Raw genomic sequence first — 23,552 nt, 5'->3', positions numbered from 1 at the left:
ATAATGCACTAATCCTATGTCAGTATTCACCTCAATAGAAGGAATGTCCGACGGGTCCTGGGTGAGAGGCAAGCGAACATAGATATTGCCACTTGATGCATCAATTCGGAAATATGTGGAGGCAAAGTTCCCGGTCAAGTCTGCCAGTGAAAAGGTGAATTCACTCTGAGGACCCTGAAACAGAAAATGAACTGCATGTACCACACTGTTTCACACCAACAATACAGCTGGCATTATCCCTCAGACATCATTTAGTCATTTTTACAATGCAAAATGTGTACTTTGACTATTGAAATTACATAGAAACATATTAAAAACAAACATCAAATTGATGTCACAAGTCAGTAAGTTCCAACTTACAGCTCTGTCTGCATCTGTTGCTGTGACACGCTCAATACTGCCAGTAAGGTCCTGAGTCTCGAAAATGGTCACATTATAAAAGCTTCTGTCAAATACAGGACCATTGAGGTTCCTCAAAATAGCAACAATTCCAGTGATAGAAGCACTCCTTCTTGGAGATCCACCATCCTTTACAACCACTCGTGCCTAAAAAACAATTTGAAACATGTTAAACAACAGTAATCAGAATCACACCTCAGTATCAACGACAAATCTTCATTTACGACTACACTTGAGTTTCATTCATGGATAGATCTGCATTATCTGGCTCCTTAGTAACACATCTTCCTGTCAAAACCTTAGTTGAAATTCTATTGATGGTTTTACATCTTCACTATATAACCAATTGCACATAGACATGTTTAAAATTCAGTTGACTTTATTTCACAGATAGTTTCGAATCTGCATTATGTTGGAGATCACAAGAAAATTCCTTTACAGCAGTAAACTGTCGGCATTAACCCATACAAACCAGCTATCCAAAAATCCATTCATACAATAAGTCTGAGGGAAATGAAGACATACCACATATCTGTCTATATTATTCCTGTCAAGAGGACTTCGGACTGTGAACACACCAGTCTGGCTGTTGATTTCAAAGAAATTGCCAGTATTGTCATCTCCAATCAAACTGTATTCCAATTGTGAGAATGCAGTGTTCTGCAATTTAAAGCAACAACAATCAGAATAGAACTGGAGAAACAAATCAGTTATTGCAATACTGAACAGATGACATTAAATTGGGGTATTAATAACATTCATAAATTACCAACACAAGGCGTATTGGATATATCACATTTTCAAGGAACTCACTGCTTGGTCAGCATCACTGGCTTGGATCTGGAAGACTGTAAATCCAACATTTTGATTCTCAGGAATGGTTCTGGTATATGGACCACCTCCAATTACAGGAGCATTGAGGTTTCTATCAATCCTGATTGTTGCTGTGGCGATACCAGCACTCTGTCTCACAGGAAAACCATTGTCTTGGATTCTCAGGTTCAACTATAAGAAGAAAACAGTGGATTATTTGCCACAGATTCTGAGACAGGGAATGATAAATATAATACATAGTCCGTATTACAAAAATCAAAAGTACAAAAGGAAAGTTACGAATACTTAGTGTGAACATACATATATTAAGATAAGTATTGCTATTGACAAAACTGTCATACACTATGTAAATTCTGAAGCACCAATAAATGAGTAACCCTAGTGAAGAATTGCATTTAATAAAATTGTACTTTTCACAACCAAAAAAAAACAATAAGAGATTGCAAACATGCACTTACATTTTGTCCACATAGCTCGCATGAGCACAAAATAGTGTTATAGATATATGTTGATAATAACTATATACCAACCGTGCACTGGGGAAATGTGGAGGTTGTGAGAGCACGTGAAGCGACTATGAGGCCTGAAGCTCCAAGCAGGAAGTAGGAATCACAGCCTGCGGGAGTCGCCGCCTCTACTGAGTAGCTCAGGGTTTGCTGCAATAGACAATTGTAAACCAATCAAATAATGGTTAAAAAGTCACATTTAAAGGTTACTTCACTAGCTCACCAGGATATGAAGTCAACTGTTTAAACTGTGCACAAAGACAGCCGCTTAATAAAAGTTTCTGTCAGCATTGTTTCTCAAATATTTTCTGCATAAATATGGAGTACAAAAGTATTTAAAAAAATAAAACATGTAACTAAAATTCCACAATATTTCCAAATCTGCAAGAATGAATGACACAACAGTATGTTACATTAGCTTTACACAATGTCAACTCTGAACCTTTACCTAATTTGAAGAATCATACACCATATTTTGTTCAAATTGCTGGGATTTTACTGTCAAAGAAACAGGAAATACCAATGATTTGAACAAGATATGATGTCATCATAAAGAGAAACATACATGCCGAAGTTAAGCTTCCTTAGTCTGGCAATTTCAGAGATGTTTACAGAGCAAAATTGTATTTTTGAGAATTTAAAAGCATAACAGTACATTTTGAGCAGAAATGATGGAGGTGTTTCATTATAGATTCCATAGCAACCACATTGAAAATCAGATTCAAACCTCTTGAAAATTCAGATGCCATCATTGGGGAAAAGCTTCCCAAGGAGATGATGATTACAGCGTGAGAAAATGCATTTTGAGAGAATTTAGTAATATAGTCCAAAGAGTAAATGTCAAATATAGGTTTAAATTAAAAATATAAAAACAAAACATGTATTCAACCCCACTACTAACTACGCATACACATTTCATTACATTTTGAATAACAACTGCAAAATGACCATAAATAGCTTTTTAATATGGCTGCCTTGACAAGCATGACATACGCAGCACTTGACTTTCGAACAGATGTGCTAAAATTAATGATAAACAGTTACTAAAGGTTCTATTATATATATATATATCAATCCATGAACATGAACACACAATTCAATTATTCCTAATTTGTTTCAATGATGATAACTCCTGCCAATGAAAATGTGACAAATAATATATCTTACTCCATCTGGGTCACTGGCTTCAATCTGGATGACAGACACACCAAGATCGTATGTCTCTGAGATCGTTCTGTCATAGGATGCCGTTGTGAAAACTGGAGCATTGGGATTTTTATTTACTGTGATGGTCAGGTTGGTCAAGTCTTTTCTGTTAGGGCGAGCAGAGTCAAATGTGGACAGGCCAAGCTGGAATAGAAAACAAAGAGATTACTGACTAGGCTATTGACACTGCATAAAGAGATCATGACAGTGTGTAAAAGTAGTTATTTTGTTATATGCAAGTAAATGCCTCCTGGTGGGTGTATTACCGGAGAAAGAAAGATGTCAGAAAGTTTGTTATTCCTACTTTGGAAATGATCCTAGCATGTCACCATATTCAATCTGTTGCAATTGCAAATGGGCAGATTATTGACCAAAATATGTGTTGTATGTAGTACAGGTGCATACTCATAACACCTATGACAATTATTGTTGTGTGCTTGAAAGTATGTAACTGTGTAACTGTGTCTGAAGGCACATATAGTGGGTGAAGGAGCTCAAAGTAGAATGTAGCAATTACAGTGTAGACAGGGATTATCTGACATGATGGGATTTACTGAGCATCATGCTATGTTGAAGTGCAGCGAATGATGGCACTTACATCATATGGGATACACTCAGCAATACTCCAGCTACATGATGTAACTAACTCATGTTATTGACATCATCAGCATCGACAGATGAGCATAGGACAGATGACAAACAAATTGTCACTGAGCATGACCACCCAATCTATTCAGTCGCCTCTTATGAGAAGCACAAATGGTGCACACTTCAGGGATAGAAACTAACCAAGAAAGTTTACAAACCTGCATAGTAATAACATATAGCAATAACAGAGGTAATGTTTGAAATTCTACAAGCCCTTAGGATACCTTTAACATTAACAAAGCTGGTCCAGGTTAGTGTAAATTTCTATCCTTTCACTTGGTGTGTGTTGGTGAGAATAACTTTACATTGCATCGGCAATATTGCAGCACTTCCAGTGTTGTAAGGGACTTAAAAATAGTGTCACTTGGGACTCACATGATAGCAAGGATTTACAGTGTCACAAGAAACTAACATGATATGAAGAACTCACAATGGAAGAATGATCTCAGGACATGGAAACTCCCATGATAATGCAGCTTTCAGTGTTCTAGACACTTACGGTGTAAGAAGAAGCACTCTCTGCAGCTATTGACTGAGACAGGAATATTTCACCCGAAGTTCTGTCCACACGGAAAAAGGCTGGTGCTGATAAGTACTGTCCGGTCAGCTCGTAATTCATTGCTCCCTGAAACAGTTTATTATATTTAACATGGTAACTGTGACATCATGGATGACCCAACCGTGTTTATTGACATGCATACTATTAAAGTTATCAAAATTAATTTTGTATAAATCAAACATGTGTGAACAGCTGATTGCTATTATACACAAATACAAATACACATGTAATCTCAACCTCTGCATATAAAACATTGTCTGGCATACAGTACACAAATACCATTGAATTTGTAAATCATCAATTCTAGTGATATTTTATCGTACATTTCATGTTTTCATTGACCAAACTTGCAAACAAACACGCAAACTCCAATTGATGCCATGACCAGAACATGAGATGCGCAGTAAAGCAGTGTGCACATAAAGGAAAGTAACTGCATGCTATATTGGATTTTACATTGTTTTTAGTATTGCTGCATTTCAATGCCAGGGTCATGTCTTCAAGACGCGATATATTCAAGGATTTATTTTTTTAAATGGAAATAAAAATGAAACTTGTAGCAGACATTTTGATGATGCAGCAATACCTGAGAACCAAGACTTAATTTTAGCATAACATACATGAACATATAGAAGTTAAGAAAACATCATATTAGTGACATAGGTGTCCTAACTTACAATCCTGTCAGGATCCATTGCCTGTGCAGTAAACACACGGGTTCCAACAGGATCATTGAAGTTGATCCCAGAATTATATGGTTCATTGATGAATGCTGGTGGCTGGTTGTCACCTTGGACAATGACAATGACGCTGGCAGTTGAGGATCTTTCTGGATTCATTCCATCCCTTGCCCGAACTGTGAACTGGAAAACATTCAAACAACATAAAGAATCTGTTTCATCTAAAAATCACCGATACTTATCGGGTTTGTATATACATGTTGATAGGTGATAAGGGATTCAGTGTGTAGAAATCTGTTAAGGAATATTGTTTTTGATATATCACTTGATTAATCACTACAGCTGGCATCTGACAAGCAAAATTCATTCACTTGAAGAGAGTGGTTCAACAGAGAAAGCAGGTTACCTCAAACCTCCTGGTGTTGGTGGATGTCAAAGGTTTGGCAACACGAACAAGGCCGCTGAAAGGTCCTAGGTAGAAGAAATCTGTCTCTCCAGTCTGGTAGTTTATCACTTCATAGCGAACTGTATCCTGTATTAACAAAGCATTGATGAAATGATGATCAGATATATTTTACAGGGTTAGAACTAAACTAAAAAGTTTTACTTGCCCAGGTAAAGATAAATTGACCTTGTAATGTTAAACAATGGGGAAATTTGGAAATTTGTACTATTCCAATATCATAGTAGTATTTTACTATATATATTTGAAATAAATTAATAACCATAAGCGTAGCACTTTGGTACAGCTGACTGCTATTGCCTGATATTTTTTTCATATGGAACAATTTGACTAATCACTGCCGATGGCATTTATGATGTATATATCCATTCTCTATCAACTAAAATTCCTTTCAAGGCGTCAATAGCGGTAATATGACCGTGGTTGCTGTAAATAACGGTGAGTTATGCGAGTTATCACTTCACATACAATTTTGCCAAACTTAAAATAAACAATATTGAATGAAATTTTGAATAAAATTAATAAAATAGATTACAAAGGTAAGTCCAGATATATAATGAACTGTTTTTATAACCAGACAGTGTAATTACATGATTAGTTTGTGTACTTCATTACGGACTTGCTGACATGGTAATTCCATGTACGAAAAACTCGCTTTACACACAGCAATATATGGTACATACATCTGTACATTCATAACATCTAGATAATGCATCGTTAAACTGCAATTCAATTGACAGCATGGATAACATGTAATACATCAGGTAAATATAACATAATCATAATTCCAAATTTAAAGAAAATGCACATCTTTCAATAGGTGTGTTGGGGTCTAATACATTTACAACAAAATTGGCTTAATTGAGGGATAAGAATCTTTGAGGTAACTTCCATAAAGATATGTTCATATAAATAAACCTACCCGATCAGCATCAGGAGCATACAGTTGAAGGATTGTCGATCCCAGTTCACGGGTTTCATCAATCGTCACCTCATAGACGCTGTCAGTTTCATTGAAGACAGGACCATTTGGATTCCTTGTTACTGTGATGGTGACATTGGAAGTGGCCTTCTGAAGGTTGACAGTGAACTGCTTCTCTGCTTCAACTTGCAGCTGAGGAAAAAACAAGCAATCACAGGTTAACTTAATAGGTTTAGTTTCTACATACTGTATTATCCTCAAAGCATAACTAGATGCTAATTATAATCTTTTCGTATCCTATCATCAGGGATCTGTAAAAGGATTACCTATTACTAATTATATGAGAGAAAGTTTAGAAACATTAACAAATTGTAAAAGAAATAATCTTGACTCGTACATAGAAAGTTGTCCGCCTTGAAACATCTGTTGTGAGGTCCTTGATGAGAGTTATCTGCCCATTACTAGGGTTGACGCTGAAGAAATCTCCCGAATCACTGTAGCCAGTAAGCCGGTATGTCACATCAGGCTGCAGACAAAACATAAAATATATATTTCATGCAATCATGGCAGAAACAGCAAAAAGTATTATAAAGACTATGTTTCAAATAGACAAAAATCTGACAAAGTTGCCAACTGTGATAGGTCTTACCCCTGGTATAGCCTCAACATTGAGGATATTGGTTGTGACAGGGGTGTTCTCCACAATTGTATACACGTAGTTGGTCTGCCGGAAAGCCAGTGACTGGTCATCACGAGCCACATTAACACGCACTGTAGCTATAGCTGTCTTGGGGGGGCTACCACCATCTTGGACCCTCACCAAAAACTACAACAAAAAACACAACACAGCATACTTTATGCTTCCAGATTCCAAAATCAACATGTGAAGTTCACAGATATGTGCATGATCCGACATATATTGAAAGAAAAACTGAGTTTAACTTACATCCAACTGCCTGACTGCTGACCCAGTGAAAGACTTCTGTGTACGAACTTCTCCATTGATGGGATTGACGTAAAAGTATTCAGCTTCTGGACCGCTTGGGTTAAGGGCTAGATATGTCAGCACATTATTGGGAGCCTGGAAATACACATTCATTAGCATAAATTTAAATCCAATTTTTTTACATCAGTCAACATAATAATTTACAATAAGTTACAATGTGAATTCAGTATTCTCTAATCAATTCAGAAATCGCTCCTTTGGTGCACCTATGTATACAGGATTGTCGTTTTACACTGCGTACACAATTCAGTACTCTCTCATGCTACACACTGTGCAATTCAGAATTCGCTCCTTTGGTGCACCTATGTAATGCAGGATTGTCGTTTTACAATGCGTACACAATTCAGTACTCTTTCATGCTACACACTGTGCAATTCAGAATTCGCTCCTTTGGTGCACCTATGTAATGCAGGATTGTCATTTTACAATGCGTACACAATTCAGTACTCTTTCATGCTACACACTGTGCAATTCAGAATTCGCTCCTTTGGTGCACCCATGTAATGCAGGATTGTCGTTTTACACTGCGTACGCAATTCAGTACTCTCTCATGCTACACACCGTACAATTCAGAATTCGCTCCTTTGGTGCACCTATGTAATGCAGGATTGTCGTTTTACAATGCGTACACAATTCAGTACTCTCTCATGCTACACACTGTGCAATTCAGAATTCGCTCCTTTGGTGCACCTATGTAATGCAGGATTGTCGTTTTACACTGCGTACGCAATTCAGTACTCTCTCATGCTACACACTGCAATTCAGAATTCGCTCATTTGGTGCACCTACGTAATGCAGGATTGTCGTTTTACACTGCATACACAATTCAGTATTCTGTCACATTTTCTACTCTAAGGAAACAAAATAGCAGGGTGAATATTTAGAGTCCTTGATGTATGCTATAATGACTCCTTGAGTTCCTACCTGAGGGTCATTATCAGTTGCATTGAGGATAGTAATGAGTCCACCCACTGGATAGTTTTCATTAACATTACGTTCAACGAACGAATTACTAAAGATGGGTGTTGCAAGGTTTCGGATCACTTGAATGTTCATCACAGCTGTTGCCGACAGGGCAGACCGTCCGCCATCTCTCACTTCAAGACGAACCTGAAAGTGAAATAATACAGTTAAATTTGCTTACAATTGTTTCAGTCTAAAAAAGCATAAAAACAACACTTTGTCATCTGACTTAAAAAAATGTACATCTTGTGACTGCAAACTTTAATTACCGTATATGAACTGAGAGCTTCTGCAGCAAGGTCAGTTGCGCTAGTAACCACTACGTTGTTTCCATTCAGGTTGAATAACGCAGGGGCATTGCCATCACCAAGTATCCTGTAGTTCTGTTCATTGAAAGGTGCCTGAAAAACAACAAATATCACTACACATGTTGACGGACATTCATCCCAACGGTCTGTACAAAGCAGCAATATTAACAAATTCAACCTGTGCCAAATGGTACCTCAACTTACATCTGTATCGCTATCGCTGATTGCGAATGTCCCGACGACAGTGCCAGTGGTGACATTTCTCTGCAGTACAGCATTGTATGGCAGACCAATGAACTGTGGGGCTGTGTTTCTGATCACATTGATGCTCACTGTGGCCTGGTTGGTGGAGTCCCGTCGAGGATTGCCTTGGTCCTGGGCTGATACTTGGCACTGAAACACACATAAAATCATTCTACTCCCATTGTGAACAGGCTATATCGAAATTAAAATGACTAAATCACAAGTGATTCCATGGTATTCTATTGGATTACTGAGCAGGGTTTTTAATGCTGAGACTGATTGTCTAGCTGCTTGTGTTGCATTATTGAACAATGTCACTGACTTTGTATAATTGTCTACGGTTTTGTATGTTAAACATTAATAAGCAGCCTATGAAGTTATTATTGTTAACTTATTTATTCTTAAAAATTGACTTCAATATTTCTTTATTTATGCAAAGTGTATATCTCCATAAACAGACAAAAATATAGAAGTCAATTCTTTACAGATAAAATAATTGCTCATAGACATATCAGAGAATACTAATATTTCAAGTAAAATGATATTTTATAAAAGCTTCACTATGACATATAGTTATCATGGAAAAAAAGAATGATGTCATAAAACAAGTTCATCTCTACTCATGAAGATGTATCTCATTGAATGAATTTCCAAAATGTTAATGTTCAAACAGAGTAACAATTAAGATAAATACAATATTTGGTGACCCTTGTTGGGTAACATGTGCAGTTTTAGACTTTTAGTTAATGAAATGCATATTACCTCCCCAAGTATGATACAAATATATGCAAACAGTGGTCTACAGATTAGATATGTAGAGTTTACAGTTCCCCCCTCCCACCCAAGCATTATGCTGCTGGTGTTTTGATTTGGTCTGAAATGACACAGTTGATCCTTTCAATTCTTGAATTCTGAAAGTAAAAACGTAGCTGTCTCTGGTATCTACCGCACATATATCATGCTCATGTGCAGTTTGTACTTTCACTTTGGGGAAAACAGTGAGGACTACCTGCCCTTGGTTAAAATTCCAGAAAATAGTAAAGCCTGATGCAGGGGGATAAAAATGGGGGAAGGGCGCCACCTTATGTTATCTACTTACAGTGTAGAGTGAAGCCCTGGTGGGATCTGCGACAAGATCAGCTTGCACATACAAGCCTCCATTGGTGTTAATGCCGAAGTATCGTTGACATTCAGAGTTACCCGTTAGCTGGTAAGTCAATAAATTGTTGGGGGCCTGAAACATTCAAGTGTTTGCCAAAATAATTTTAAGAACCAAATTACAATGATACGCAATGTAGCTTCTTAAAAATGAATTACCTATTAACTTTTGTTACCTCATTTAATGTACTTCCGACGAAACATGAATATAAGAAATATATTAATAGACAGTAATGATGAAATATAAGTGTCTTTGTAATATTCTTGAAACAGTGAATTGGTTACATGAACATTTCAACATCTCAATCATGCAATACATACCGATGTGTCTAAGTCTTGAGCTGAGACTGATACGAAAACTTCCCCAAAGTTTGTGATCTCCAGAATCCTTGCAGTGTAAGAGGGGGTGTTGAAAACAGGTGCACGGAGATTACGGGTTACATTGACGGACACAACAGTGATGTCTGACAGACGTGGGTTGCCACCATCTCGTGCTCGTACTCGGATCTGAAATATAACAAGCAAAATGTACATAAAATGCCTGTATGTGGTGGGAAGACGGATGTCGAGAAGATATTGAATTTTGCAGAGAGAAAAATCTCAAAAGGAATTTAAAGATAAAAGGCAATCAAAGGCAAAATGTTTAAATGAAATTCAAGGTTTGACCTCATGCTTATATTATTGATGTGAAAAACATCCTTGGCATAACTACTTCTGTCTGGGACAAACATCATGATCTGGGCACCCCTTCCCTCCTCACTGTACAAACAATTTGTAAGCATGCCCACACCCTTCCATAATGTGTACACTCTGTAGGTGAACATACCCGGTAAAGCTCAGCACCATCACCACCAAAGGTGTTGCGAAGAGAAATTTGACCACTGGACTCATCGATCTGGAAGATGTTTTGAGCATTGTCGTCGCCAATGATATCATACTTTACATCATTGAAGGGAAACTGAAACAAACACATATCTCCATTAATAAGGAAACCTGCGAAAACTTCACATTGTAACGTCAACATTAATAAAACTGAAGAGGATCCAGTCCAATGTCTCTTTAGACTAAGATATTGATGCCCATCAACTGTTGTGACATTATACTGATACTACTATTCACAGACATGCTGACATACAAACCTCAGTATCTGCATCAGGGGCTGAAACTCGGACTACACCATCTCCTGCACTTGCGGTTGCCAGCAGTGACTGGCTGTATGGCTCATTGATAAACACAGGAGGAAAGTTGTTCCGTGTCACATTGATGCGAACTGTGGCAAACTGACTACGCAGTGGAGGGGTACCGCCATCCTGAGCATACACCTGGAACTGAACATCAATCCCTTTTGTTATTTACACGTATTTGGCAAAGTAGATTTTAAAACAGAAAACAAAAGCAAAGTATATTTTATCTTCAATCCCTAATAACTGTTCCAGCAATGACTGAACTGACTACTTACTGTGAAAGTCTGTCCAGATTCACCAATAAGTGAGCGTCGAACAGATACAACTCCATTGTTGACATCCACAAGGAATCTCTCTGATGAGCCACTTGTATAGTAGCTGACTGTACTGTAGGGAGCCTGAAACATCATGACACTTCATAAAGACCGCATATAATCGTTGACACACATTGTAACATAAACTCATGGTTCAAATATATATTCTTCTGAGGATAATCAAATTTATGATACTTTAGCGGATGCTAATGAAGCACTGTAAACAAATAGACAGTCTATAAACCCCTGCACAGGAAATTTGTGGAATAAAAATATACACTATGGTATATTTGAGCTGATACAAGCTTTCACCCAAAATGTCGTCTTTCACAGTACTTACCGTTTGGTCACTGTCCTGGGCAAACAGGTTGAGGATACTGGTGGACACAGGAGTTGTTTCCTGAATGACTCTCTCATAAATTGTCTGAGAGAGAACAGGAGCAAAGAGGTTCCTCTGAATGTACACAGTGAGTACTTCTACATCAGTGAGACCTGAGCCGTCCTTTGCCTGGAGTCGCACCTGTCACATGGATAACATAATCTCATTTACCTTCACATCTTATATGTCGTTGATACTACTGAACTTGTCTTAGGGCCAAAATATACGTTCCTGATAAAGTTATCAAAAACATATGATTTAAGTACACGTAGCAGATACAAATATGAAGGTCTAAATTGCATCTATTATCTATATCTATTAAAAGTGTTTACAATACATGTCCCTGATATGTCTATGACAGTATTACAATTACAATGCATGTCCCTGATACATCTATGACAGTGTTGTGACTACAATTATGTCCATGATACATCTATCACATTGTTATGTATGTCCATGATACATCTATCACATTGTTATGACTACAATTTATGTCCATGATACATCTATGACAGTGTTATGACTGCAATACATGTCCCTGATACGTCTATGACAGTGCTATGGCTACAATGCATGTCCCTGATACATCTATGACAGTACTATGACTACAATACATGTCCCTGATACATCTATGACAGTGTTACAACTCCAATGTATGTCCCTGATACATCTATGACAGTACTATGACTACAATTAATGTCCCTGATACATCTATGACAGTGTTATGACTACAATGCATGTCCATGATACATCTATGACAGTGTTACGTCTACAATACATGTCCCTGATACAACTATGACAGTGCTATGGCTACAATGCATGTCCATGATACGTCTATGACAGTGTTATGTCTACAATACATGTCCCTGATACATCTATGACAGTTATGGCTACAATACATGTCCATGATACGTCTATGACAGTGTTATGACTACAATACATGTCCCTGATACGTCTATGACAGTGTTACAACTCCAAAGCATGTCCCTGATAGATCTCTGACAGTTATGACTAAAAAAATAGTGTATGTGTGTGTCTGACTTACCCTGAACTGTGTATTCGGAATGCTAAACACTGGCTGTGCAAGTGTCACCTCACCACCGCCAGGATTTATGGTGAAGTAGCTCTGACTCCCATCATCCCCTATGATGCTGTATTGCACCACATTGAAGGGGTTCTGAAATAATATAGTGAGCCATGAGTGTTTATAAGCTTTTCAAAATAGTTACCTTAACAAATATTCTGATTATGTATGTCAAAATCACACACTCATTACAGCAGATGACCAACAGGTATAAGTTGCTGTGCTGGTATTTTACCTGACAACCCTCATACATACTACACAGTTGATACTCTCTGCTTATACTGTCGCTGCATTTACCTGAGAAGCAATATACATTCTACACAGTTGATACTCTTTGCATATACAATCGCTGTATTTTACCTGAGAATCTCTATCTATTCTAAACAGCTGATACTCTTTGCGTAGACAGTCATTGTCTTTACCTGAGAATATAAGGTGGTCACATTGACCTGAGAAAACCTTATATATACTTGATAGTTGACACATTTTGGATGTAAGGTGATTGTATTTACGTGAGAATCCTCATTTATACTTGACAGTAGATATTTAAATATAAGGTGGCTGTATTCATCTGAGAATCCTTATAAATACTTGACAGTAGCTACTAGATATAAGGTGTCTGTATTCATCTGAGAATCCATAAAAATACTTGACAGTGGATACTTTTTAGATATATGGTGGCTGTATTTACCTGAAAATCCTTACATATATTTGACAGTAGATATTCTATGGCTATGAGGTGGCTGTATTCACCTGAGAATCCTTATAAATACTTGACAGTAGCTACTATTTAGATATAAGGTATTTACCTGAGAATCCCTATCATTGGCCGAAGCAGTGAAGACTGGTGTGTTCTGTGGCGTGGTGTTGTTGATGACAGCTGTGTAGTTGGTGGTAATGAACACGGGAGGAAAGAGATTCCTGTCCACAGTGATTTCAACATTGGCAGGCAGTGCTGCCCTCACTCCACTCCCATCTATCGCATCAACAACAAACTGAAAAGAGAATAAAACATCAGAGACGTTTGAATGTCAGAAAAATAGAACCAAAATTCAACACACAGAATACTATGATAGAATCTCAAATGCCGTTTTATCACAATAATGGGAAAATGAAGGTGGACATGTGGGTTAACCTGAGGTCAGAAAAGTATGGTGGGAGCTTTTTTTACGTACAAATCAAAGACACCTACCCTGTATACAGATGTATCGCTGGTATCAGTTTCCAGGTTGCGCCTCACACTGACAACCCCAGTGTTCGGGTCGACCATAAAGTACTGCCTTCCCAGAGCACTGGAAGACAGGCTGCTGATCTCATACTGCACCGTGTTGTAAGGGGCCTGAAAAATACAGTCAAGATCATTCAGATCCAGATTCAATTTATTCGGAATACCAGGCCATCTGACCCCTAGCACATTACATATACAACATATCTAACATTTATTTTAATACCCCCTTTGATACAAAGAACTTTGTACATATGTTTGATGCAGCAACTATACAATTCGAACTAGCTGTATATTCTTTGAAGTAAAAATGACATTCTACTGCATAACATGGGTAAACGCTTTATACATGACTTTTATCTTCTTTTACAAAACAGGTTTTACACAAGACTTCAGGATCACTTAATTCACATTCACCTTTACGGAAGTTTTGTATACCAAGAGAATTCATAAATGATCTAAATTTTAACAAAGATTTTTCATAACACACAGAGCTACATAAGCTGCATAAAATCTGTTAAATACAGTTCAAAATCAAATATAGATTTACATAAAGGTTAGAATTCCAGGGATTTAGAGTCGCACATGCCAATCTTGTTTAGCAGCAAAACTATTTTTTTTAACACAAATGATCCTCAACTGCGGTAGCTAATCAAAGCATTATCAGGAAATAAATGACAAGGAAATTAACAATACTCACAACTCTGTCTCCATCTGTTGCCTGAACCTGTACAATAGAGACGGCAAGCTGTTGTGTCTCAGGTATCCTTGCACTGTAATCCTGGGTAGTGAACACTGGAGGTCTCAGGTTCCTGTTGACAGTTATGTAAGCTAACGCTGTGGCAGAGCGGGCAGGCGAGCCTCCATCTCTTGCTTCAATGCGCAGCTGAAAAATAACAGGTACATAAGTCATACAAAATGAGGTTCTTTTTATAAAAGTGATATAGAAAAATAATGATCACATGTGACAAAGCCAGTAAGTGGTATACTTACAGTATAACGAAGATCATTTCCTGTGTCCAAGGTAAGGTCCCTTGAGACATTGATTTGATTATTAGCCAAACCGAAGTATAAAGGTCCTTTCTCATCACCAATCACACGAAGTGTCACCTGGTTGAATGGATTCTGAAGAGAAAGGAGAAATGAGTATTTGTGCTTGACAAAATCATGCAATACATGCATAAAGTTTTCACCCTAAAACGGCTGGTCGAATTGTCCAAGGCACCACATTTTGCTTTGGTCGTGCCATGCCAGAAACCAAAGATTGTGAGTTCTAATCCCAGATTCAGCCTGACAATGGTTTGCCAGCACCATACGCATGTCCAACGTAGCCTTGGTCACGGTTGATTGATGGTTGGAGTCTTATGATGTTGCATACACCCCAGGTTACAATCAACTCATCAAAGACCCCAATCAAACTTGAAAATTTGAATATGTACTTAGGGTCACACCATAAATATTACAAACATACTAGCCTAACACTTACGTTAACATCTGAGTCCTGTACAACGACAGGGAGGATTTGCGACCCCACTGTTTGATCCTCATTGATGGTAACTGAGTAGGGACTGCCAACAAACAAGGGGTCATTGTTGTTGCGACGGACAGTGATTCTCACAGTTGCTCTCTGTGCCTGCTCTAGGGATGGCACACCTTTGTCACGTACAAGAGCCTGGAACTCGTACACAAGATCGGGGTTCCCTGTTAGTGGTCTTCTCAGAACAACATTACCAGTATCAGCCTCCAGGCTGAAGAATGTGAGACCAGTCGCACTGTTGGGAATCTGGGCAAACTCCACTGTATTGTATGGGGGCTGAAATGTAACAAAGACATTGAATGTGGTGGTCAAAAGCACTCTGTATGGCTTGACACATAGCAGCATAAAGGAAAGTCAGAGATTTTCATCCAAGATAGGTACATCACTTTCCTACTCAGGGTTCCTTGAGACTAGCCTTGTACCTCTGCCACAAGATGTGATGACATGACACATCTTATAAGGTTCATTCAACAAATTGCACGTTTTTCATTCATTTCAATTTTGAAATTTACACATTTAGATAAGCGTATGTCATAAAATGGTTAACTTTGATTGAGAAAATATACTAAGACATGGAAAACTATTTCCATTTGTGCAATAATCTTTTGTTTACATTCTTTGCATACTCGCTGTTGACGAAATCCTATGGAGAACTAGCAACATGGTCACTTTGATGCATAAAGATATATTGTCAGGCTCCTTGCTGTTGCAGGGGTAGTAGCATATCTATATATTTAAGCAAAACAATATGCAAAACCCACTAACCGCCTCCATCAGGCTGACCTGCTCTGATAACAGAATAAGCATGTTTATTAACAAACAAGAGACAAGTCTGGTCACGTGATATGCAAATTAGCCTGTGGCAGTGATGTAATGCTAAGGCATCACTGCGCCGGAGTGTGTAAATACACATACCACGGAATCTTGGTCAGTGGCCGAGATCCTCAGAACTGCCGTGCCTACTTCTGTAGTTTCATCAATCTCTGTTGTGAACAACAGCTGAGAGAAGGTAGGTGTGTTCAGGTTGCGATTGATGATGATTGACACCACAGTTGTGTTGGTCTTAGGAGGAACACCATTGTCAGAGGCAACAACTCTCAACTGTAAAATAATGTTTCATGTGAACTACCAGGTAAAGTTTTTGTTAGAAGCATTCATCTCTCTCTTCAAAACAAATCTGGACTTATGCCAACAGTGACAACAAACAAACCTTGATTGAGTACAAAACAAGAGACAAAAAAAGTATCCAAGTAATTACACCTACAGTAAGATTTTTACTGTTGTATTATTTTACATCTTATTATCTTGTGCACCTATATTTTCAGATAATGTAAAAAGTAAAACTTACATAGAACCGAGTGTCAGAAACACTTTGCAGTGACTGCTTTCTGATGATAGTACCTCCTGGCGTCACGTCGAAGTATGCTGATGCAGTGCCGTCTCCGATGATTGCATAGCTCACACGGTTGAATGCATTCTGGGGATAAAGTCAATTACTACAATGAAATGTTTTGCTCTTGTTTTTCAATTCATCAAAGCAATATCTTCAATTATATCATTACCATACAGTCTATCTCAATTACTGTTATGTTGCAAAATTGCATTGTTTGATAGGCATTACTTAGAAGTTGACGGATGACAAAGTAGACACAATTTATGGATAACAACTTCTTTAAAACTGTAAAGGCAACGTTTCGGTATAGATCCGTATCTAAGAAGTGTGTCTACTTTGCAAAATTGCAGGTAATGTATACTTTAGGGCTGAAATGATACACTGTCACAATAGACATATGATAATCCAGCGCTTGCTATGCTAAGGAGCCATACATATTCCATCGTGGTACAAGTATTGGATCGCACACATATTTCAGTCACTAAGAAAACATACAACTTTATGGATGACAATTTCTGCCTTATTGCATATAGCAGCATTTCAACGTATATTCTGACACTGTTATCAAGCTGGAATGACACCAACCAAGTGAGGAGAGGTATATATACTTACATGATATGTTGTGATAAGCAGCAGACAAACAAAAGTAATCGATAACAAGTAGTCAACATTTACAACTCTATGCATTTCAGTCCTATCACTGAATGTAGAGTTTGGTGATATACAACAGAAAACATGCATACCGTGTCATCATCAACTGCCAGGACATTGACAATGTTGACATTTGCACCAATTGTCTCATCAATTGTGGCACTGTAAGGCTCATTGACCCAGCGTGGAGTATTCAGATTGCGGATGACATTAACTGTAATGGTGGCAGTGGTAGGAGCAGGCCTAGGTGGATCGCCACCATCTGTTACAGCTATAACCAGCTGCAAAAACAAACAAATTAGAGATTGTAAATAAATTAATTTTAAATGGCCAATATCATAGGTATTAACAAACTTATACTGTACTTGATTACTGTACTTACTCTGTACTGGAGAGTCTGGAGGGTGTCCTGAAGCAGAGAGGACTTGAGACGGATCTCACCACTGTCGCGATTTATCAGGAAGTAGGTTGGAGCAGTATTTTCTCCAATGATGGAGAAGCGTAGAGACCTGTATGGGTCCTGTACACAATAGAAACAAAATAGCACCACTTCAATATGTTATAACACAATACATACTGCTATATGATATCAATGCATCTTCCTCATAAATCTGGATGAATGTATCTTCATTACAGTAAACATGGAAGACCTAGTCTGACAACATTCTATTGTAGATGCATGCATATTCTTGGCCTTTACCAAAACACAGGTAATAAGTATATGATAAAACAAACAACAACAAACTACTTCCACAGGATCATAGAGAACTTGACATCCATGATATGTCTAAAACAAACCATACACAGCAGGAGGCAAATTCAACTGAACTCTAAAGCAGAATATGTACCTGAATGAATACCCTTCTTACCGATAAATCTGCATCAAAGGCATCCACATCATAGATAAGGTAATCAAATCCAATAGTTTCCAGTACTGTGGTGGAATTTTCAAAGTTTGGTCCAGAGGGATTTATGAGGAATGGTGCATTTAGGTTACGATCAACTCCCACTGTAAATGTGTTGTAGGTCACACGCCTTGGGTTTCCTCCATCTTGTGCGAAAACTGTTACCTAAAAATAGAAAATACAAATCATAAGCATAAATATATACAATATATATATATATATATATATACAAGTGTTAAAAAAAGTGAATGGAAACCTGGAAAACAATTTCACCACTTCCTGAACTGTAAAAGATTTCTTACCCCATATTGAGCCTGAGAATCTGAGGCAATAGCTTGTGTGAGAGTTATCTCCCCTGTTGATGGGTTGATTTGGAATCTGTTGACAGTCATGCTGGCAATACCATATGTGACTTCATTGTAGGGACTCTGAAACATTTACAAGACAAATATATAACAGACAAACATGAAAACAAGCTATACATGGACATACAAACAATAAGGACAATCACTCAATGTTTCAGTAAGGAACGTACCCTTGTGTCGGCATCTGTAGCAGTTACAGTGACAACTGGTGTGTTGGCTCCTGCTGTTCGCAACACAGTGGTGTCGTAAGGAGTCTGTACAAACACTGGGGAGGCCTGGTTCCTCACAACGTTGATAGTGACAGATGCAGGCTGGGCTGACGACAGAGGGCTGGCACCTTTATCTTGAGCTTGGATTGTCAGCTGAAGAACATACAGGCTGATTAGACCAACAATGTGGTTTCTTTTACAATTACTCTACAATCATTCTGATTAGACCAACAATGTTGTTTCTTTACAATTTCTCTGCAATCCCTCTGATTAGACCAACTATGTGCTCACATTACAATCACTCTACTCAAATGTTAACAAATTAAACAAGATGTCCTAATTTGTGTTCAATATATAGCCATCATTATGTGATGTTAGATTCCCTTATGATCAGTGATGTTGACTGATTTGGCTGGACACCTACAACTGTGACCAAATAAAAGAACTAGTTCAATACTTATCAAAGACAATTTGTGCACAGGAGATGTATGCAGGGCTCGATTTAAAGGAACTTGATATTAACGGACAAACCCAGGTTGCACCTGGTCCCAAAACACAGATGCATAAACTAGTCTACAAAAAAGTAAAATCAGTTCTCTGATGACTGTCATTTGTCATGAATTACATAACACCGGAATTAGTTATGTAGTATGGTAAAAATAAAGTTTAGAGGTAAAGAGAATGTCAAAGATTGATGTCTGGACAAGGAAGGGTTTATCAGTTAGAAAAAAATCAGAATTTTTTTTACACACACTTGCACTGGTGCATGTGATATATAGCCCTATTTGAGGTAATAATTGAGTCCAAATTTACTACCCTGGTATCTACCCCCTATTACCCAACCCAACCTGGGTACCCACTGTAGGTCTCAAGAGATAGGTACAAAATGTCTGATTGGGCATTTTTTTTACCATAGCCCTGTCAAAACGTATTTAGATACATGTATTAAACAATCTGGTCATGCATACACTGAAGTTGACTTAAGTTATATCTTTATTCAACCATATGAAAAGTCAGAAGGAATGGGTGCATAGTCAGAAAGAAATGCGAACATTAGTGATTTGTAGTGTAACCATAGATTTCTAGATACTTTTTGCCATTAAACAATATATCATGTGACTAACCGCGGGTCCGGGTAGTCCTGTGGGTACTTGGGTCCTACTCAGTACCTACCCGACCCGGGTACCCAAGTTACCCCTCCCAGCCCTACTTCTAAGGTCATATCAAGCCTAAACATGAATATATAAAGAACATAAAATACAATATTGGATCAGGTCCTTCTGTTCCCAAACATTGCACTGGATACATTATAACAAACTCAATATAATATAAGTCAAATCTATTTTCAGCTTCAGATATGATGATGAACAGATAACAGATAACAGACAGAAGAAGAGATGATCAAGCATTACAACAGTTTCACAGAATTACATCGACATTTTACAGCAACAGTTGATCTTGGAGAAAGCTTAGTCACCTGATAGCTTGTGGCAGAATCCTGGACAAGGTTATTGACAACTGTTACTTCTCCTGTCTGGCTGTTGACATTGAAAAAGGCCAGGCCGGATCCAAAGGCAGAAAATGTAATCTCATTGTTTGGGTTCTGAAAGAGATATGATTTGTAAACATAAAGAAGCTAAACAAACACAGTTCAAAACACACTTAACTTCCAATTCAATCAACCTAATTCTGAACTATCTTCTTATAAAAAATATCTTTCAACACACAAAATGGCTGGAGAAATCTATTTATTGTCGCAAATAAGTCAGTTTCTTACAGGACATTTTTCGACTCACAAGAGATAGAGAGTCTGTTTACTGACACAAATATATAAGTTTTTTGACAGCTTATATTTCAACATACGACAACTGCTTACTTGGTTATCAGCATCGGTAGCTGTCACTCTGAGAATAACGTCTCCAATTGGCCTGGTCTCCAGAATGGTTTCTTCATAGTTGACTGGGTTGAAGATTGGCGGGTTCAGATTCCGGTTGATGGTGAGCTCAACAAGGGCAATGTCATACAGTTTGGGACTGCCATTGTCCTCGGCTCGCACATAAATCTGCAAGATTAAACATCATGAAATTGCAAACATGTCAAATGCATAACACTTCTTGAATAAAAAATTACTCATGTTTTAACATGTTTAAAATAGGGATAATCTTATATAGATTTGATCTAAGTCTTGAAACATTAGCAGACAACTGCAACCCTGCAAGAGTTTGACACTTGCAAACTATGACACGAGTCCGACATCTGTGTGATTTATGCAATGTCCCTATCAGCAAACAATTGGATACTAGGTTTCACAAATACCTTATAACTTGTCTGAGAGGCACTGTTGATAGCTGCAGGGTTTGTTGGCTGAATATTGCCTGACCCATCGATTGTAAACAGAGCTAGAGCGTTTGCTGGACCCTCAATGGAATATGAGATCTGGTTGAATTCAGTCTGTGAAGGAAATATGGAATATATGACAGTGTAAACACCTTCTGACAAAAATAAAATGGAAGAAAACAGTAAATGTCTTCAAGTTTCATTAATGATGTTATATAATGTAAAATGTAATTTATTATTATAAGGGGATAATACTTCAGTTGTTTTATTAATATCGTTTAATACAGGTATGTCACAAGTAAAGAATTTAAGAAGCAAAATGCAATGAGTTATTCCACAGAAGAAATATATGGAAATTACTCAATGATCTTGTTACAAAAGTTGTCAAAGGGTAAGTCTTGGCCCATCAAAGCAATACACTTACAGCTATTTAATGATCACAGGATCAAGATCAGTCTTTTTCCTATTAATAGTTGCCAAATATTCATGGTGATTTCACTTACAGTAGGGTCATCATCAACTGCCCTGACAGAGATCACCGTGCCTCTGCCTAGGCCCTGATTTACTGTAATGGAGTAGGGATCCTGGATGAACCGAGGGGCATTGTTGTTTCTGTACACTGATATTGTCACAGTGGCATTGAATGCAGCACTGAGACGTGGGCTGCCGTTATCTCGAGCGTTCACAACAAACTGAAACAAACAAGTTCAAACTCTCAAAAGGTCCATATATTCTTAGTACAGAGTGATATGACATTGAGGAAATCTCTCTCTGATCTTACTCGATTATACTCGAAAAATGAACGAAGGATAAATCAAACAAAAGCAAACTAATATGTGTATATGGAAGTCATATTCCTTTAACAACTCACATCAAACCGACTTCTTCTGGATGTATCCAGTGTGAGCGGACGCCTGGGGCGGATATCGCCAGTGGAACTGACAATCTCAAAGTAATACAGTTGAATGGCATCTCCTACAAGCTCATAGGACACTTCATTGTTGGGGGGCTGAAATGTAAGATGTGACATTTGTAATAATGTTCAAAACTTGATGATGCAATGTTACAACTCAAACACATTAGTAACTTGGATTTTTTCAAGGGAGGTAATCAATACCTGAGCGTCGCTATCTGTGGCTGTGACACGCAGGATATTCTCAAGCACTGGGGCTGTCTCTGGGATGCTAGTCGCATAAGTTGCAGAACTCCAAAGTGGCCGTGCAAAGTTTCTTGTAACTGTTACATACAGCAGTGCTGTGGCAGACCGTGGAGGGGATCCGCCATCTTGTGCCACAATACGGACCTGGAATCAATCAACACAGAACAGTGAGACTACAAAAGGAACCAAGAAGGAAAACTAACCTGTTTATCATGACTTCTGCAAGTAAATACCTAGATAAAAACTTGCTTAAAACTTATCTGAACACCTTACATATATTCACTGAATGAGGCTTCTTCATACTTACTGTAAAGTCGTTGATGGGTGTGGTTGTCAGGCTTGTTTTCACTGAAACAATTCCACTGTTCTCGTTTATTTGGAAGATGTCATTAGCAGTCCCATCGCCAATAATGCTGTATCTCAGTGTACCAAAGTTTCCCTGTAATGTTAAAAGTAGTATTTGACTTGATCAGGAATCTGCAACCACTAATAAATTCAAATAAAGTTCATCTTCAGTTTACATCCTGCATCCTTTTGTTTGATCCAAGTCATGTTTTTCTTTATCTATCATCTGATACTCAATAATTGGTAATTAATTAATTAATTAATTAATTAATTAATTAATTAATTAATTGGCTTTACCAATTCACTGTTATTCAAAGCAACCACATTCATATTACTGCTATTGACACCTTGAAACAAACCTTTAATTGACAGAAAATGGATATATATATCATAACTGCCATACTCTGACTTGTGAAAAGTAATATTAGTTGTAGTTTGATTAAATGTCAACATATTGTTTCTGCGATGGAAATAGCGAGATCGCACGAAACCTCAACGGTGATTTGTCAAATTGTTCCATGCAAAAAACGTATCCGACAATACACAATAGTGCTACCGCATAACCCTAGT

General features: G+C 37.8%; 1 protein-coding gene across 2 annotated transcripts in view; it reads right to left on the bottom strand.

The window, feature by feature from the left end:
- Positions 1 to 23,552, bottom strand: part of LOC139467935 (uncharacterized) — a 133,877-nt gene that overhangs the window by 84,364 nt on the left and 25,961 nt on the right. For both annotated transcript variants that reach the window (XM_071249527.1, XM_071249528.1), the window contains exons 30-71: positions 22,945 to 23,076; positions 22,596 to 22,781; positions 22,350 to 22,487; positions 21,982 to 22,170; positions 21,458 to 21,592; positions 21,018 to 21,203; positions 20,619 to 20,744; positions 19,103 to 19,294; positions 18,870 to 18,995; positions 18,532 to 18,732; positions 18,045 to 18,182; positions 17,755 to 17,943; positions 16,967 to 17,095; positions 16,534 to 16,719; positions 15,568 to 15,894; positions 15,075 to 15,206; positions 14,782 to 14,967; positions 14,049 to 14,195; positions 13,666 to 13,851; positions 12,818 to 12,949; positions 11,734 to 11,913; positions 11,355 to 11,477; positions 11,035 to 11,223; positions 10,722 to 10,853; positions 10,217 to 10,402; positions 9,837 to 9,971; positions 8,699 to 8,887; positions 8,456 to 8,587; positions 8,148 to 8,333; positions 7,164 to 7,298; positions 6,867 to 7,043; positions 6,615 to 6,743; positions 6,218 to 6,409; positions 5,239 to 5,364; positions 4,830 to 5,015; positions 4,093 to 4,218; positions 2,907 to 3,089; positions 1,764 to 1,889; positions 1,213 to 1,404; positions 925 to 1,059; positions 361 to 546; positions 31 to 174 (exon numbers count right to left, since the gene is read on the bottom strand). In XM_071249527.1, the coding sequence (XP_071105628.1) occupies positions 31 to 174; positions 361 to 546; positions 925 to 1,059; positions 1,213 to 1,404; positions 1,764 to 1,889; positions 2,907 to 3,089; positions 4,093 to 4,218; positions 4,830 to 5,015; positions 5,239 to 5,364; positions 6,218 to 6,409; positions 6,615 to 6,743; positions 6,867 to 7,043; positions 7,164 to 7,298; positions 8,148 to 8,333; positions 8,456 to 8,587; positions 8,699 to 8,887; positions 9,837 to 9,971; positions 10,217 to 10,402; positions 10,722 to 10,853; positions 11,035 to 11,223; positions 11,355 to 11,477; positions 11,734 to 11,913; positions 12,818 to 12,949; positions 13,666 to 13,851; positions 14,049 to 14,195; positions 14,782 to 14,967; positions 15,075 to 15,206; positions 15,568 to 15,894; positions 16,534 to 16,719; positions 16,967 to 17,095; positions 17,755 to 17,943; positions 18,045 to 18,182; positions 18,532 to 18,732; positions 18,870 to 18,995; positions 19,103 to 19,294; positions 20,619 to 20,744; positions 21,018 to 21,203; positions 21,458 to 21,592; positions 21,982 to 22,170; positions 22,350 to 22,487; positions 22,596 to 22,781; positions 22,945 to 23,076 (6,852 nt within the window). The remainder of the gene's footprint in view (positions 1 to 30; positions 175 to 360; positions 547 to 924; positions 1,060 to 1,212; positions 1,405 to 1,763; positions 1,890 to 2,906; positions 3,090 to 4,092; positions 4,219 to 4,829; positions 5,016 to 5,238; positions 5,365 to 6,217; positions 6,410 to 6,614; positions 6,744 to 6,866; positions 7,044 to 7,163; positions 7,299 to 8,147; positions 8,334 to 8,455; positions 8,588 to 8,698; positions 8,888 to 9,836; positions 9,972 to 10,216; positions 10,403 to 10,721; positions 10,854 to 11,034; positions 11,224 to 11,354; positions 11,478 to 11,733; positions 11,914 to 12,817; positions 12,950 to 13,665; positions 13,852 to 14,048; positions 14,196 to 14,781; positions 14,968 to 15,074; positions 15,207 to 15,567; positions 15,895 to 16,533; positions 16,720 to 16,966; positions 17,096 to 17,754; positions 17,944 to 18,044; positions 18,183 to 18,531; positions 18,733 to 18,869; positions 18,996 to 19,102; positions 19,295 to 20,618; positions 20,745 to 21,017; positions 21,204 to 21,457; positions 21,593 to 21,981; positions 22,171 to 22,349; positions 22,488 to 22,595; positions 22,782 to 22,944; positions 23,077 to 23,552) is intronic.

Source organism: Haliotis cracherodii, unplaced genomic scaffold (assembly GCF_022045235.1).
Source record: "Haliotis cracherodii isolate W230 unplaced genomic scaffold, xgHalCrac1.p SCAF_2, whole genome shotgun sequence".
NCBI classification, from domain to species: domain Eukaryota; kingdom Metazoa; phylum Mollusca; class Gastropoda; order Lepetellida; family Haliotidae; genus Haliotis; species Haliotis cracherodii.
Note: the sequence above shows the minus strand (reverse complement) of the source record. Positions and strands in the feature narration are given on the sequence as shown.